Below are 18,751 nucleotides of genomic sequence, written 5' to 3'. Positions count from 1 at the left end.
ATGTTTTGTTTGATATTGAATACGAGCGGAGTGGTGTGGTCATTCACTGATCGGCGATAAAAAGCAATATCTCTATCCCAGCATCGTCAGGGTGTGGGATTCTCCTTCTCATCCGTCCCTCTGTTCACACTCGGGTGTGACAATTTACTGGCGTCCGCGACAGGACCATGATGAGACTCGGACGGAGACCCTGAGAGAGATTGCAGTGATCGTCTGATCTTTGGGTGGCCACGCACTCGCGCCGACGATGGATGTTGTGGCACTAGTGGCAGCTGGCAAAGAGTTAGGCCTTGAGGGTGCTGAGCTAAAACAGTGGCTTGAGGTTCAAGATGCTAAATGGCAGGCGGCAGAGAGAGAAAAGCGCGCAGCCGATAGAGAGGCCGCGAAAGAAGCAGCAGAACTTCGTAAGGCAGAAGCCGAGTTAGTAGATAAAAAGTTGAAATTGCTCGAGCTCGAAAATGCACGTCCGACGCCCGCCACCGGGCCGGCAGCTTTGAATGCCCCCGTTCTAGGGTTACAGAAGGGAATGGCCCCCTTCGACGAGCGTAAAGATGACCTTCACGCGTATTTGCTAAGGTTCGAGCGCGTAGCGAGAAGTCAAAAATGGCCCCAGAGCTATTGGGCAGCGTCCCTAAGCATGTGCCTGACAGGGGAGGCACTGGGGGTGTATTCACGAATCGCACCCGAAGATTGTGGTGATTATGAAAAGGTTAAAGCCGCACTGTTGAAGAGATTCCGGCTAACTTCCGAAGGCTTCAGAGAGAAGTTTCGTACAATACAGCCAGAAGAGGGAGAATCCGGATCTCAGTTTGCCACACGGCTATGTAGTTATTTTGACCGATGGATTGAATTTTCCCAAGTTAAAGAAGGGGATTTTCAAGCTCTTCGCAACCTCCTCATAAGAGAGCAATTCCTGTTGGACTGCTCAAGTACCGTCGCACTTTTTCTCAAGGAAAAGAAATTAAACACTCTGAAAGAGGTTTCCGAAGCCGCAGACGATTTCATGGAAGCGCACTGTATTCGTAGTTTGGCTCCAAAGCGCGGAGAGCTCCAGAGAGGTTGGAAGTCCAACACTGATATATCGAGAGGCCAAGATTTGGCAAGGCAGGGAAAAGCCATTGGAGGGGAACCATCCGACAGACCCAGCAGCGGTAAACCTACACGGGAGGGAAAGCCTCCGCCTAAATGCTACCTTTGTGGGAGGATAGGACATGTTGCAAATCAATGCAGGAGCGTTTGGCATAGGAGGGGCGATGATAGCCGGTGCATTAAGTGTGGCCTATTAGGACATAAGGCAGACGCCTGCAGGGGCAAGACTGATGGACAGGTGAACAATTCGAGAATGCAAAGCTCTTGTTTCGTGGCTACTGAACCAAGGGATTTAAACAAAAACATAGAAGACGGCTACGTCGAACTCCGAAGTGGTGAGGAAGTCCCGGTTGTGAACGCATTCCTGTCAAATAAAGTAAAAGTCCTCGCCACGGACTTGCCAGTCGTCGAAGGCAGGGTAGGAGAGGAGATGGTATCAGTTTTAAGGGATACCGGAAGTAACACAGTTGTTGTTAGGAAGAGTCTTGTGCCACCTTCTCAATACACCGGGCAATTTGGCCTTGTTTACCTCGTGGACGGCACCATGAAGCGACTGCCCGAGGCAAGAATACAGGTGAAGACGCCATATTTCTCTGGCAACGTTACGGCCAAGGTAATGGAGGCACCGTTGTACGACCTCATCCTTGGAAACGCAGCGGGAGTACGGCCAGTCGGCGAGCCAGATGAAAGCTGGGATCAAGAATTGGGAGCCCCCACAGAACAGTCAACAGCTGACGACAGGGTCGCGGCGACTTCAGGATCCATGGAAACCCTAGGGAACATACCAGAAACCACACAGTGCGAGATGGTCGACTTGTCACAGCATCGGGCCTTGGAACCCGACAACGAGGACTCAGGAGCAGCAGCAGCTGTCGTCACCAGAAGTCAAAACGTGGCTACTAAGAGACCGCCGCCAAGGTTACGTGTTCCAGATATTGAAGGCGGACCGACGGATGTTGCTACACTTATAAAAGCACAAGAGGAGGACCCCACACTGCGAACCTGTTACGACAAAATGGGGCAGGAACAGCGATGCCACAACACCAATAGAACTTTCGAATTCGTGGAGGAAAGCGGCATCTTATACCGGAAGTACTACGACGAACCCGGACACATGCAGCAGCAGCTAGTGGTACCAAAGCAGTATCGGAACGCGGTTCTACGACTCGCTCATGAAGGAATCCTGGCAGGGCATCTAGGGGTGAAGAAGACAACTGACCGAATTTTGACGGATTTTTTCTGGCCTGGGCTACAGGCTGATGTTGGTCGTTTCGTCCGATCGTGTGATCGCTGCCAGAGGACAACCCCAAAAGGAAAAATCGCGAAAGCTCCACTCCAGTGCATGCCCAAGATCGACGCCCCGTTCCAAAGAGTAGCTGTCGACATCATCGGGCCCATTTCGCCTCCATCACGGGTGGGCAGCCGTTATATCTTGACTCTCGTCGATTTTGCGACGCGCTACCCCGATGCCGTTGCACTTAAATCCACTGACACCGAAAGTGTTGCGGAAGGATTGGTGGAAATCTTTTCAAGAGTGGGTATTCCCCGGGAGGTTCTCAGTGATAGAGGGAGCAACTTCGTGTCCAAACTAATGCAAGAAGTCGGGAGGCTCCTTTCGATTAAACAAATTCAAACCACCCCATATCATCCGATGGGAAATGGTTTGGTCGAGCGTTTTAATGGGACCTTGAAGAGTATGCTGCGCAGGATGTGCGAAGAAAGGCCTATCGACTGGGACAGGTACCTGGCAGCGTTGCTCTTCGCGTATCGTGAAGTCCCGCAAGAGAGCCTTGGGTTCTCTCCATTTGAGATGTTATACGGAAGACACGTCCGAGGGCCCCTGACGGTTTTGAAGGAACTATGGACCCGAGCTGATCTTCCAGAAGAGACGAAGACAACGTACGAATACGTTCTAGAATTAAGGAACCGGCTTGAATCGACCTGCAAGTTAGCGCACGAGTCACTGGAGAAGGCAGGAGCAAGGTACCGGCAGTATTACAACAAGAAGGCGAAGGACCGAAATCTGACAACCGGGGACAAGGTACTAGTACTGCTTCCAACCGCCAATAACAAATTACTTATGCATTGGAAGGGTCCATTCCCCGTCACACAGAAAAAAGGACCGGTCGACTATGAAGTCGACGTGGGGACAGCAAGAAGGGTATTTCACATTAACATGTTAAAAAAGTACGAACAGCGCTGCCCGCCAGACGAAGCTAGACTAAGGGCAGAAAGCAAGGGACGCGAAGGTGACGACAGATTGTCATGGCAGATGTGTGCAGCAGTATCAGACCCAGGGCCAGCAGAAGAAGAGCTGCCGTTGATGCAAATGGAGCCGACAGAGGACGCTAAGGACGTCGTAATCTCATCCGAAATTTGCGCCGAGGAGAGGCGTGAAATCGAGCTGCTGTTGGACCAATACGGCACCGTGTTTTCAGACGTGCCGGGAAAAACTGATCTGGTTCAATGCCGGTTACAGATGACCACAGACCGTCCTATATACGTGAAACAGTACCCACTTCCCTACGCATTACGGGAATCCGTGCAGGAAGAAGTGGAACGGATGTTACAGATGGGTGTAATTGAGCCCTCGGAGTCTGCGTACAACTCCCCCGTTGTAATTGTCAAGAAGCCTGACAGAACCAACCGTCTCTGTATCGATTTTCGAAGGATAAATGACGTACTGGTCTCGAACTCAGAGCCTATCCCAAATGCAGAAGAAATCTTCACATCCATCGCAAATAAACGGGTCTTCTCAAAGTTAGATCTATCGAAGGGATATTGGCAAGTGCCCTTGGACGAGGCATCGAAGCCCAAGACGGCCTTTTCCACTTCAAAGGGCCTATATCATTTTTGCTATATGCCGTTTGGTATAAAAACAGCCCCAGCTGTGTTCACCAGACTGATGAGGGAAGTTCTCGCGGGAGTGGCCGATGTAGTGCATTATTACGACGACGTGCTGGTAGCCTCAGCTACGTGGGAAGAACACATCAAGTCGCTCGGAGAGGTATTCCACCGCTTACAGCAAGCAGGGTTGACGGCGCGGCCAACGAAGTGCGAGCTCGCGTTCAGCCGAATAACCTTCCTGGGCCATGAGATCGGAGGAGGCACAAAGGCACCGCTCACGAAGACCTTGGAGAAGATCCAGCAAGCAAGAAGACCGGCGACAAAACGGCAGATACGATCGTTCCTTGGACTCGCTGGATACTATCGGGAATTCATCCCTGGATATGCGGCCATCGCGAAGCCTCTCACAGACGCAACAAAAAGGGGAGCGTCTAACAATGTATCCTGGACTGAAGACCTCGAACGTGCCTTCGAGGCACTGAAGAAAGCACTTTCCAGCCCCCCTCTCTTGCGCTTGCCCGACTTGCAGCGTCCATTCACGTTACGGACAGACGCCTCCGACACATGCCTCGGAGCCATGCTTCTCCAGGAGTACGAGGGTGTGCTACACCCCGTTTCTTGCGCGAGCCGCAAATTGACAGGGGCTGAAACTGCGTATGCCACTGTTGAAAAGGAAGGGTTGGCCCTTGTGTGGGGAATTAACCGATTTAAGCCGTACCTAATCGGAGTCCCTTTCACCGTACAGACGGACCACCGGCCACTACAGTACCTCAATAAGTGTAAACACGTTAACCAGAGAGTACTTAGATGGAGTCTCATGCTTCAAGAGTATGACTTTAAGGTGGAATATATCCGTGGAAGCGACAATGTAGGCGCCGACTACCTCAGTCGTGTCTGATTTGTTAGAACTTTTTGTAATCGTATTAGGGCGCAACATTATGCAGCTGTGTAATAACTGCATTCATGTGTATATTCCTGAGTATATATCGTCTTAAAATCAGTGTACTGTTTGCTGCTATAAGTATATTCTCGTTTGTGACCCACTATGAGAATTGTTAGTATTTTTTCTCTTTGTACTCCAATGGCCGCGAGGATTTGTTTTGTCGGACCCATCGGAACGTGCATGTACATGTTTATGTTGTCCCGCAAGTGGTTATGGTATTGAGTTATTGAGTGGTAGAAATGTGTAGGTATCTGTCGTTATCTCATTATGCTCATGACACAAATGTTGTATTTCATACATGCTTTACTGCTATGAAGACTCTTGGTATAGACACGCTTGCGTTCTGCGGACTCGAGACCGTTCATTGAGTGTTTCGTTCCGTAAACACGTCTTAAGCGGGGGGAAAGTGTCACGGTCCTTGAACGGCACTTAGTTCGCGTACCAGGGACCGTATTTTCTATTTGGGAGGTAAAGTGAAAACACATGTATCCCGTCCATACCTTCCCCGACGCCTTTGCAGCCCCACGGCTATATGGAACATGTGTTTTCTCTTAAAGGACACCCAGGTTGTAAGTTTATGGCATTCGTCGGCATGGATCCCTCAAAGGGGCATATGTGCACCCCGACCGACGCATTGTGTGCGACTAGTTAGAGAAAGGGGGACGAAAGAGACAAGGCGACGGAATTTTAGCCAGAGTGGTAGTTGGTATTGGGCCACCTCCTTGAACGGTCAGCTTTGAGCCGCGTATCGGGCGCAGCGACAAAGTTGGCATCAGCATTGGGTTGATGTGAGCAAGTGCATCTCGTTCGTCCGTATTATTTGTGCATCAGACTCTTCTGTGAGTTTTTGTGCCGTGCCTGCAAGTCTCCTTCCGTCGCAGCATACTCCCTCCGTCGCACCTCAGCAAGCATCTGAACATCCGCCGACCACCACCAGGAACCACCGGACTTACCGTAATATAAGTTTGATTCATTCTTCCCGAACTACAGTCATCTATTCCACGCGATTGTCTGTGTTAGCTGTACATCGTTACTAGTTTATGTGTATAAATGTTTTGTTTGATATTGAATACGAGCGGAGTGGTGTGGTCATTCACTGATCGGCGATAAAAAGCAATATCTCTATCCCAGCATCGTCAGGGTGTGGGATTCTCCTTCTCATCCGTCCCTCTGTTCACACTCGGGTGTGACAAATGGGCCCCTCCACAATAAGGATCGAAGTCCTATTGTGTCCAGAAAGGTCGAAAGAGCTTTGAGCGCAGAGCGTTGGTAGGCTGGATTCGGCCAGGGACCAAGCAATTTTGATTGGGAGAAAGGGCGAGAGTCCAGCTGACTAAGACCCGGAGAGTGCGGATCGGGAAGGTTGGTAGTCGGGGCAATGAAGAAGAATGTGAGGGAGATGTGTCCGGAGAACTACAGATGAGGACTACAAGCCCTGGGACACACATTCGGACAAAAACTACGAGTGCAGCACGTACTCTGGGAGCGCATGAGAGCTTCTCCCACCCTCTCCAATCTGGCGGGTAAGAACACCTGCTCTCCTCGGCTGCCGGTCTGCAACGTCATGTACCTGAGGCGAGTGACTTATTTGTTTCTTTCTGCACTCGCGTTTTGCGCCACCCGTCTCGAATCTCTACTGGCCGCTCTGGCTAGCAGATGATTCTTGCTGGCCAATGCAGAGTCTTCAGCCACCTGACGTCACGAGACGCGACGAGCTGATGAGAGAGACATTTGAAGCTGCGCGTTCTCATGTAAATCAATCTTCTCAGTAAATTCGCACTTCCCAAAGGATTGGATTGGATTGGAAATGTTTTGCACGACCGTTTCGTAAGGTAATATGCTGATGTGATGCAGCAAAAAAGTATATATGTTCCAAGTCCCGGACGTGGTTAGAATTCAAATTACTCTGAAACCACAAGACTTCCGCTTCTGTGCCAATCTTGAACGTGAGCGATGAGCCGTTGATGTTCAGCTCTATAAATCGACGGGCACAGATAATAGTTGAACAGAGCACAAATCTTGGTTTTCTTCCTGCAGCGGACTGCTTCGAAATGTCCTTTGTTGCGGCGGAAGTTGCATAGTGCGCATAGTACATACTTTTCTCTGATGAGCTGGTTTGCACGTCGTGGAATCGAGACTCATTCGAGCGTCACGTCGTTCCCCCTTCAAGATAGGAAGGCGCGTACGCTGTTTCTGCTTAGCTACGCATGAAGATTTGTAGTGTTGGTCACTTGCGATACGTCATTCCTTTTCTGTGACTTCATGTTGTCCTGCTCTGGTTCAGGTGTCATTGACAGAAAGCCAAAGATAGCGCTTGAATTGATCGGCGAGGTGACAATCCAGGAAACCGACAATGAATTTCTCTCCGACACGTCTCACGTTCTTCAGAGCAGTGTAGGAAGCGCCCACAGATTCGCCGGCTTGCTGGGTGCGTTTGTAGAACCCTGTGCTGTCGTAGACTTCATTGAGAGGATGCACGGAGAACGTAAATAAGTCCTCCTTGACGCCGTTGAACCAAGTGCAGAGCGCTTCTTCAGGCACAAAAGAGTGCTTCGGGTTTGAGGACCGATCTTGCACAGGAGAGTGCGTATCGCCTTCAGTTCCTGATACGCTGTGGCCATTCGAGATGCGAAAACACGTAGTCTTCGAGCAGCTGTAGCCACGGTGGCCATGAACAACACCATCGAATGTGGAGGGATGTCGGGGGAACCCGGCGAAATCGACGTTGGCCGTTGATGATACCTCGGGAGAAGTTTGGTTCCTTGACATCTTGGCCTTCTGACACAATGCATTGGGCCACGGGTCGGCCAGCAGGTGATGGTGGTGGTGATGGAACTGCTTGCTGGAAGGAATTCACTGTCGGTCTCCTGGATCGTCACCTCGCCGATTGCTTGCCCTAGTCGGCCACGCTCAGGCAACGTCACGACTATCGTAGGGGGGGGGGGATCGGACGTCCGGGACCGACTTCACAGGCGACTGTGCTGATATTTGTCTTACAGCGTCTGAAGAAAACCCAAGGAAAACCCGCAGACACCACAGCCAGTGCCCGGATTCGAACCCGAGTCATCTCCCAGTCTCGGCGTGGAATACCATCATGGAGCCACTCGGCCACGGCCAGCACACCTTCCTCCTTCTAGTGCTTCCGAAGAACAATCTTTATTCGACCAACCAGTGCCGTACACACATCGCGCCTGTCCCGCAAGATATTCGCCGTCTTCTTCCATTACAATTCCGAAGCATCCAGGGGCGCGTTCCCGGAAGCGCGTGAGCACCGTAGCATCGTTGCGCAGTCCATGCTTTTGGAATGAGCGGCACTAAGGCGCTACGGTGCTCACGCGCTTCCAGGAACGCGCCCCTGGAGTGGAGTCAGTCACGTGGTCACTCCAATTGAAGAAGATAAACTGGGATCGCAGCGTCGTGCAGTATGTAAGACGCGGTTTGCTTCCGCCTAGGGCAGGTGATATTCCATTGGGGACGCAAACCTGTACGACACTAACGAGAGTAGACACATGACCCGTCGTAAAGCGCCTCTTTCTGCCTTTTTGTTGTTGTCGATGGAATTCGCCAACAGATAATCCGCTTAGCTTCGATTCGGGCTGCGATTCGACAAATTGGGCGGTGACCGGTTGCACTGGTATGGGTAGATAGAAGGAGAAAAAAAGCGCTTTTACACTGAAAGGGGTTAATGTTCTGGATAGTATGGGCTTGCTTTGTTTTGAATTGAATTGAATTGAATTGAATTTATTCACGAGATGGGAATGTAACTTACACTGGCTATGTACAAGGGATGGCCTAAAAGCAGCAAGACTGCTGCTTGACGAGGGCACACCCCCAAGAGGATACTCGGCACAACGGCAGTAAAGTACATACACGCAATACACACGTGACGACAATACACAATATGATTCGTGCAATGTAACTTTGAGCAGAAAATATTAATTGAAAAGAAAAAGAAACCCAAGAATATACAACATGAACAACAAGTGAGTCAAGTACAAATGGAAACCATAGACTCTAAGTAGGTGAAATCAGGTGACAAACATAGATCGCAGGTCTTTCAATGAGAAGCTCTGTATGTCTAGCCCATGCAGTGTATATTTGTTAAGAAGCGACGAGATATGATACGATACAGTTTGGTCACCATAGGTTGTACGCGATCGAGGCACTTGCCAAAGCTGGGCCTGTCGAGTTTTTTGGGTAAGATTCTGTTTTAGTTTGAACAGTGATAAGATTAACTGGTTATCATGTCTAACTGCAGTTTTAAAGAAAACGTCCGTGATGCATACCGAAGAAAGGCTTGTGACGTGTGACGATTCCCGATCCCGGTTCAGTTCCTGGTGTGTGGACGATGAATGGCAAAATATTGCCATTCGAAATACACGCTAAGGGAACCAGGCCGTTGTAGCTATCAGTATCACGACGCAGTACCGATGCATCAAATTTCCGGGTATCAGTCAACGGAAGCAGCATATTGCAGAGAGTCAAACCGAAACGTTTATCGGTTCGGTTCGGGTCCTTTTTTAGGTTCGTCGATAAGGGCTCAGATCCGGTTCAGCTCTGGAAGGCAACTATACTGGTTCGAACCGGTTTTTCCCAAACGGTTCGGTTTACGAACCGGTTCAGGGGCCACGGGTGTGAAGGAAGCACAACAGGTAGGATCCGGCAGACTTCCGTTTGTGTGGTACAGTGCTTGAAGCGGACAGGAAGGCGTTAACGGTCGTTCAAGATTTTGGAAGGTTTTGCGCGATGTCAAAGACAACATTAGTAGTGGTTACGACAGAAGCATAACCACAAACTACCGGTTTGGCAGCACGTAGCTCATTAACTAACCCATCGGTTCGCAGAATCTAGGCAGGAAATAACAGTCAACCATGCCTCTGACTACCAGTCAGTAGACGCGAATATACGTTAAACAGCAAACGCTTCATTGTAGTTTGATTGGCTCATTTTAGCTCCCCGGCTGGGGAGCTAAAATGGTAAAAACGTTAGAACCCTGGGGCTTCTAACGTTTTTAATTAAGTTGGATTGGAACGGTGCGATTCTGAGCCGGGGTTCTTATGTAAAGTAGAAGTGTCTGTAGAATAAAGACAGAGCACGGGCAACAGCAAGTGCAAACAGAGACTACGACCCATTTTCGACCCATTGCCGAATCTTAAATACGATGTCAGTATGGTTGTTTTTACCTATTTTATTTGAAATGCAGAAAGAAAATCAGCTTGCAATGTTCTTTTCATTCTCACCAGCATGCGGGTGGCTGGCCCTTTACTACGTAAGCCCATTCGCGCTATGTCTCAGCGATGAGTTCCCAAATTAGGGTGGACACCCTGTATAGCTGGCGCTGATTAGTATATTATTATAATATATGTCACTTCATGAATGCTACCTAAAAATGTCGTTGATCCCTAATCCTTATATATATTCATGTGTATATATTACACATTAGTATAGTCATACCAGCTTTAAGTTACCATCTTTGTTGTTGTTATTTCGCGACTCCAGAAAATCTAGAGCATTCCTGCAGGGCACGACTTTTTCGGCAAGCAACAGGAAGGCCATATAAAGCTAATAAAAGAAGAATAAAAAAAGGACGAAACAAGTAGTTTTTATGTTCATGCAACAACATGCAAATTTCCGCCCTTAGTTCCTTATGAACCGTTATTTGAACCGGTTACCGGTATTTTTTAACGGTTCAGTTCCGGTTCAACTCCAAGATGGCGTCGACTGTTTCGGTTTGGTTCAGTTCCGGTTCGGCTTAAAATAACGGTTAATAACGGTTTTCGGTTCGGGTTCGGTTCGACTCTCTCCATATTGTACTGAAAGCTCAGATTCATGAGAGCGGTTGGCAGGTTTCAGTGGAATGTTTAATTTCGGAGACCTGCACACAAGGTGGTGGTGGTGGTGATGCTGGTGAGAGGGCTCGCCTTTGTCGGCCTCACAGAGGTCCTGCACACAAGAAAAGGAACTTCGACTTCCCGTCCGCCATTTCTTGTTCTTCTCATATCTGGATGAATTCTGGAGCTATGTGACTTCCCTGGTGGGTACCTGCAGGTCCATTTTCCTGTAAGCTTCCGCGTAATGAACAATTTCCACGTACGCGTCGCTCATGGTGGCGAAATGACGAAATAACACCACGTGGACTTAACTGGAGGATATAGTAGGATAACATTTGTTTAGAATGGTATAGCCTGGCCATGTGGAAGCACACAACACGTAATGCACCCCACAAAAACCACACGAAAACTTGTTAATGCGTATTCATAACACGCCATGTTTTCATGCCAAGTACAACAAGGCACACAGACAGCTTCAAAGCGCATGCATCACCACCGGCAAAGAGAAGGAGGTTCCTCACATCAGAGAGTCACGTGGGTTCTTCGTCGGCATCCGCACGGAACGATCTTTCTTCTTGTGCTTGTGCCCAACGGCGCGAATCCAAAGCTCCCGCTTCTTTCGGTGGGAAGAACGGAATAATGGTCCACCGACATTTATGCCTTGAATGTTTCAACAGTTGACGACGCAACACATTACAGACATGGCGTCGCCGCCATGGCGTCGCCGCTGGGCATGCGCATGCGCGTACCCAGAAATGGTCCATTGCGAAGAGGTGACTTCTACGTGCGACGCTCTGACGTGAGCGTCACTATTTCCTTCAGTCTCTCATTTCCATATCAGCGTGGAAATCGCTTAATAGCGGTTGACGATACCTCTGTATGTTGAGAATGCGCAGAATACTTTCATTACTTTCACTTGCTGCTGGGCGCAGCGCCAGTAGCCAAAGAGTAGGCAGAAGCTGAAATGTCGGGAATCAAGCTTATCAAGCCCAGCCTGAAGTCGTTTTCTGTGAGTTTTGTAAAATGGACACTGCATAATTATGTGAAGCGTGTCTTCCGGAGTGTTGCAGGTGTTGCATGGCGAAGTTGACGCGAGCTTCATTCTGTAGAGTGTTGCCCGTGAGTAGAGTTGACGTAGCGGATTCTGTGGATATGGCAGTTTGCATTGGTTTCTCCAGGCTTCTTGGGACAATGGCTGTTAAATCTGGAGAGATAAACAGTAGGGCGGAGGGATGCGTTCCAGGGCTCTTTCGATTTTTTGTGTTGTTTTCGTCACAAAAGCTTTGAAGTCGGCTTTGGAGAAAGGTATGGCGCTGAGTTTGGTCTTGCTTAGTGCTTCCTTGGCTGTTTTGTCTGCTGCCTCATTCCACTGCTGTGCTACACCGTGATCTGACTGTAATGCATCATTGAGGGTGGTGGGGATTTTGAACACCAGGCAATTCATATCACCTCACATCTTTTGATGATGGCTTCTAGGGGCACTTGGAATCTGTGCAGATGCCACACTTTGCTGATTGGGGAGTACAATGATGATCCACCCGTTTAGACTGAAGTAACAGTCAACAAGATAGACTGAACTTCGTTTATGAAACCTGTTGAAAGCAGACAATGCGAAAGCTCCGATAATTTGCTTGGTCCTTTCGCCGTTTATTAGCGTTTATTCTGATCCCGAAAGTTTGAAGATTTCCGCTCATTTGCGCGTCCAATTTTCCAGCGTTTTATAAGCACCATGGTCACTTCAGCAGAGCAGCAATTGATTAACTATTTGGCTACATCAATCTGAAGTTACCGCAGCATACCGGATGCTTCACGAAAATCCCCCAACGGAACAGTTCGCAAAAAAAAACAAGAAAAAAAAAAAAACAACGGACGCTCTCGAATCACTTTCTTTTGTGTAAACATCCTGAGAGATCGTGTGAGCGCTCACAGCGCTCGCGGTGCATTTACATCATTAGGGTAAAGAACACACTGTCACCAGAACGACAACACCACGAGCGCTCTGTACCAGTCAGGTAGAGACGAAGAAGGAATACCGAGTCATCTCTTGCAGCTGTTCCTTATCGACCGTCACCCCTTGTGTGAACAGCAGGCGGATGAACATGCAATTGAGAGCCGGAAAGCTGGGCGAAAGACCGCATTTGTACGATGTACAAACCGAAACCAATTCATTACTCGAAAAAATCACCGAGTGTCCTCGAGGGTCTTTTTTCTGGAATATTTTTAATGGAAGGTCCTGATAGGTAGGAGAGAGGTGCCGAAAACGTCCGAAGTCAAACTTAAAAGGTAGATTTTTATTCAATTTTCGAGCGTACGCAAATGAGCTGCTCACTGAGATTCGCCAATGTCTCAAGGATTGTTGACCAAACAGAAAATTCTTCGATAGCGTCATCTTTTTCTGAATTATTAAGCTGGGGCGGTTCAGTGAAACACCTGGCGCTTACATAGTTGCCACCGTCACTTGTCGTGCGGTAAAATGTGCAACATTTAGCGGGAAACTGGGAGAGAAGTTTTGGGGTTTCATGTGTTGTTCTTTCACGCGATTCCACACGACTTGCGGTGGACGAATCCTTGAACAACATAACAGCAACAACTTTATTTTGAGATGACGAATGGAGAGGTTCATCACCAGGGGCGATATACTGTTAAAACCGAACTTCACCACATAGCACGCCCCTAGCCAACCCCCATTCCGAGTGATATCATTATCTGTCCTGATCTGTTCAAAACAGGGGGAGGCGGCTGTCTGGAACACATTATGCATGTCCCAGATAGGCGCCTCCTCCCATTTTCAACAAATTGGCAGGATACAACGCGTATAGCCTCATATAGCACGCTCCTAACCAACCAACATCTCCAATGATATCGTTATCTGCCCTGATTTGTCGAAAACCGGGGGCGTACGCCTTTTCTGTGACAATTATGACCGGCATAAGTGTCACAGAAAAGGCGTACGCCTCCCACACGGAGGAGTCTCCCACGATTGTCTCCCACGAGGAGACAACAGTTACGTTTGCAATGTTTAGATAAGATTATTAATGATAAAACTGGCACAATAAAGGATCGATACTTGGAAGCTCCATCGTATATCTCAGCGAGATTTGATCATCACAGAAAAATTCAGCCCTACAGATGTAGAACTGATGTTTTCAAACATTCATTCTTTCCTCGTACCATGTAGGCGAGTGGAATCACGTCGGGACCTGAGTACGTGTTGTTGTATACATGTGTGCTTTGTAATTTTTTCGCATGTTGTACTTATTACTTACTCGTATTCGTATGCACCCCCGCTACAGTAAGGCCGTAAGGCGTTGTAGCAGAAGAACATAAATAAAATAAAAAATAGGACACGTAATGATATCAAAATGGTGGTTGGTTCGAAGCGTGCTATGTTGTGAAGTTCTCTTTTAGCACAGTGTATACTCCATTGCTGGTAGTGATGTGGGGAATAAAATAATGAGCCCCTTCACAATAAGGATCGAAGTCTATATGGTGTCCAAAGAAGGTCAAAAGAGCTTTGAGGACAGAGCGTTGGTGGGCTGGATTTGGCCAGGGACCAAGCAATTTCAGCATTCCTTTGGTTTCAGAAAGCAGACGGCGTTGATGCTCGAGAGCATCACTGCCGTATCCCCACAAAAGGGAAAGTGCGCACTGTCTTTGAATACAACAACAACGACCACATGTTCAACAACGACCACGACAGCTACACATAAGTCAATGCACTCTTAAAAATGAGCTTCACCGCATAGCACGCTCCTAGCCAACCATCATCTCGAATGACATCGTTATCTGCCCTGATTTGTTGAAAACGTGAGGCGTACGCCTTTTTTGTGACACCTATGCTGTTCATAATTGTTACAGAAAAGGCGTACGCCTCCCGTTTTCAACAAATCAGGGCAGATAACGATATCATTCGAGATGATGGTTGGCTAGGTCTAGGAGCGTGCTATGCGGTGAAGTTCATTATTAAGAGTGTGGGATGGGGTATTTGAGCGCAGGAATTATATCTGACGTAAAACCACGGGGCAGAGTGTTAATATAATATAATTACACACTTCATGCAATAATTACTACCATATAATCAATCTAAACCGATATTCCGTAGCAGCGTCCCCCATGATTGACCGCGAGCTGCCCCCAACTACACTGAATATCCTCTGGATGTACGAATAACGTCCTGACGTATTCGTACGTCCGATGGATATCCTCATAATATCCATTGGACGTATAAGTCCGTTAGGACATTATTCGTACATCCAGAGGATATTCGGTGTTGTTGGGGGCAGCACGAAGATAAATCGCAACGTATATCTAAAATTCTGGCCGACACTCTTAAGAAAAAGCAAAAGGTGTGAAAAGGTGGGAAGTGCTATAGTATAGTTACCACCCAGATCGACATAGTGTCTGATACAGGGTATAAAAGGGTGGTAAAAGCAATTATCATATGTCCGAATTGCTACAAAAAGGCGCACGCCCCTCTCGCTCACCGAATCAGAAGCGGTAACCCTGTCATTCGTAAGGTAGCAGGTAGAACTTTGCAACCTTTAAGGCAGAACATACGCGACTACTATTACATCCTAAAATGTGTAACCGCTCCACCTTTTTTTTCTAAGAGTGTACCAAGACGGCAGTATCCAGAATCGCAAGCACGAGGGGGGGGGGGGGGTGCAAAAAAAAGGGGGGTGGCTCGGGGTTCTGTACAGCCTTATGTGTCACCGCCATGATGTGTCGAAAGTTGAAATAGCAAAGGCACACCTGTGTGTGCGTGTGAGTGGGTAGCGGGGGGGTGGAGGGTGCACCGGAAAGAAAGACATTTGAAATAGTGGAGGCTGTCGGGGTGGGGGTGTATCGTGAATTACGATAACGGCCGTCATGTGAGTTCAAGCGCAGCCACGCAACGCCAACGCGATCCCATTCGAAAGTTCACTTCGGGATGCAGGTGGAGGGCGACTTCTCTCGGACGTTTACTCAAACCACGAAGGTGGCGCGCCCTCCCTCGAGCAATGCGGTAGACAGTGGTTTCTCCTGACCGTGGACAAGAAGTGTGCACTGATCGCGCTGATGCAGTTTTTGTCGGCGGCGGTGTTCAACGCCGAATGGCGGCGTGCTCACCACAGCCGCGCTTTTCAAAGGACATTTTTTTTAGTGAAATAGCTATGGGCCCCACGATGGCGTTGGTCTCAGCTCTCTTCGGTAGTAGTCCGCGCGAACCTGCCCATTGGTGAATGTTTAAAAAAGCAAGCGAGCTGGTGGACCAGTGTTGCCAACCTACATTCGCATTTTTCCCCGGATTGATTGAACGACAAATTTCCCGATTTCCCTAGACAGCGAGTTTGTCCGGCGGCGGCTCACATACTCGTTGAACTAATACGAGTAAACGATATGACCTAAGCACATCCTGTGATGACAAGCGAGTCGGATAATACGAATAAACGTGCGAGAAAGTTGTATTTGCGTCGTGATTTCATGGTACACTCAACATTTCGTAACTGTCTCGTTCCCATAACAAATAAACGTGAGATGCCAAGGCCGACTTGGTGAGAGACGGCAAGCGGAAAGGAAAACAAAGGCGTGATTCCCTGTCCGAGTGTGGATGTGCGGAGCATAAGGGCGCGCCGATCTTGGAGTACCTGCCGTCGGTGCTTCGGAAAATTACTGTACGGAGTCCTTCTGTGGTGTGGTTGCGTTTTCCCCTCGCTTGAGCTAAGGATAATTGTACATCATGAAATTTTCGGTCCAAGTGTCACGGCAGTAAATTTCCCTGGGTTTGGAAGGAATTCTTTTTTTTTACCCAGGCAGACTTCAAATCTCCTAGATCAAGGGAAATTTCTCTAGAATTGGCAACACTGTGGTGGACAGATGCATAGATCCAGTAGCGTAGCCATAAAAAAATATTTCAGGAGGGGTTCCCCAGGAACTTTACGTGGGGGAGATGATTTCACCATCCGCCGGAGGCAGTGGCCCAGGGAGAATGGCGGGCGCCCAAACCACGTGATCTGCAGGAGCCACTCACAGCGTTCCAGATCAGCAGCGCGGGAAAAAATCTCGGGTCAAGTGCGCATGCACAGACCGACCTCCTTTCCCAACCTCCTTCCCCTTCTCTCCTCGGGTTTTTCGTCTCTCCTCTCGCCCCCCCCCCCCCCTACCCCCAGCCCTAGCGAATTCAACCTGGTGTGTTGATGGGCGCTGATATTGAATTCAATGTGAATATCAATGAAAATGAAGAGATGTTGATTTCATAATTTGGCAGCGTGGAATATCCTTCGTAACTGAAAAGTAACTCATTACTATAATAACCTACGAGAACTCTTTCAAATTCTCGACATGCACCAGTAAATTCTTCTATCATAATTCCTCGACATTCAACAGGGACTCGCCTCAAGTCTCTTTTAAGCCACAGACAATCGCAAATGATGCATACATGACTAAGGTCGTTGACGAGGAACCGTTTCGTAAATTATTTGTCGGCCGCTGGACACTTTGAATGGTAGGCTGCAGCACCACTTGACTGTTCTGAAACATCTGAAGAACATGTCGCAGACGACGTTGATGGCAGGCGATTTAGCGCGTAAGAGAGCCATGGGGCGAAATTGGTTGAGGAGCCGTAGACATCGAAAGTTGATATGTATATTTTCTGACTCTATGCTCTCGGACACGCTCAGCTTCGGTTCGGAGGACCTTAGGGCACTTAGTTAGCTTCGGACTCAATCACAGCCTTCCGTTTGCTGTACTCTCTGATGCGTTCACAGCAGTTTTCTGAAGAATGATGAAGCTCGGAGATATGTGTCGACACTTTCAGGAACCCCACGACACATAGGCTTGTCTTGAACTCAGGACTCTCTCCTAAACGAAACAAACTCTACTTCGAGTTATCGGCGAGGATTGTCGCACCGAGGTTCGTACTTCGAGCGCCTATTCCGCTTCTCCGTCGTCGGCTCTCGACTCTCGTGCACCAGTTCTACCGCGTGCCATGCCTCACACATGTGCTGTTCCACTATATATTATTCACGTGGTGAGACGAGGCGTTTAATAGGGAATACAAACCAGGTGAGAGTGCTTCAAATACTTGTATTCCTTACTGCATAGAAAGCATTGGCGGAGCGGGGTCGTTGCTCTGCTGTCTTTGCAGCGCTTTGTCATCCCACCCCATGAGATATTTAAACAGCTTAATAGAGTACATTTGAGAATTATTAGTGCACTGTGTACATCATAAACATTTAGTTCAATGATAAACATTTAGTTATTGATGGTCAATTATCGTAAAACTATGGGCCGTTTATCGTATCGATGTATATACTTACCGATAGTTTTCCCATGACTACTACGCGTTTAGGTGATTTTCTCTCAGACTTCTGCTTCTTGAGTGTGAAGGGTAATGGCACTGCAAATTCATAGATAATATCTCTTCCACTCGGCACGTTTGAGACAATATCAGCCTCTTTGAAGGGCCGTGAACACACCTTTGCTCTCTCAACACTGAACTTGTCTTTTCCCTTGATGGCTAGCAGCCATTTCTGTCTGAGGGAAACTGTGGAAGGTGACTGTAAAATATATATTATGTGACGTGTTAGCCCAAGTATGAAGTGCCCTTACATTAAACGATTCAAACAGTGCGCGTGCAGGGTCTATGAGGCGAATATCTAAGGCGGACTTCACATGTCACATGAAATATGTCAACAGTCACATGAAATGCCGTGCAACCTAGTGTGACAGTTGTGTGGGATGCTCAAACGAAAGCTCAGATTCACCGAGCTGAGAAAAATAACATTTTATTCCACTGCGTAACAGTGAACATTAGAGCGGGTTTCATGTCAGCTGCGGTCATACTAAGTGTTTAGTTTGCACCAAATGCTTCTGTTGTATAGGGTGCACTAACTATAGTTCTCAGATGGGATGTACTAAACTGCAAAAATTTATCCTGGGATGGGATAACAAAACAGCGTTCCGTTAGGATAACGCGCTCAGCGTCTCGGTGCAGTACTTGGTTTGCATTTCCTTTTGAACCCTTCCACTCACCACGCAAATAACGTAGTGGAACAGCACA

General features: G+C 48.2%; 1 protein-coding gene across 1 annotated transcript; it reads left to right on the top strand.

Moving 5' to 3' along the window:
- The first annotated feature begins 247 nt into the window (after positions 1–247).
- Positions 248–4,834, top strand: LOC135400500 (uncharacterized). Its single transcript, XM_064632332.1, has one exon. The coding sequence runs from the start codon at positions 248–250 to the stop codon at positions 4,832–4,834; it is 4,587 nt and encodes a 1,528-aa protein (XP_064488402.1).
- The last annotated feature ends 13,917 nt before the right edge of the window (positions 4,835–18,751 follow it).

The sequence above is a fragment of the Ornithodoros turicata genome, chromosome 7 (genome assembly GCF_037126465.1).
Source record: "Ornithodoros turicata isolate Travis chromosome 7, ASM3712646v1, whole genome shotgun sequence".
Taxonomy (NCBI): domain Eukaryota; kingdom Metazoa; phylum Arthropoda; class Arachnida; order Ixodida; family Argasidae; genus Ornithodoros; species Ornithodoros turicata.
This window is presented reverse-complemented; position numbering and strand designations above follow the sequence as displayed.

What these genes read in the sequence shown, in the direction of transcription:
- LOC135400500 (XM_064632332.1), top strand. Translation starts at nt 248, where the DNA reads ATGGATGTTGTGGCACTAGTGGCAGCTGGCAAAGAGTTAGGCCTTGAG.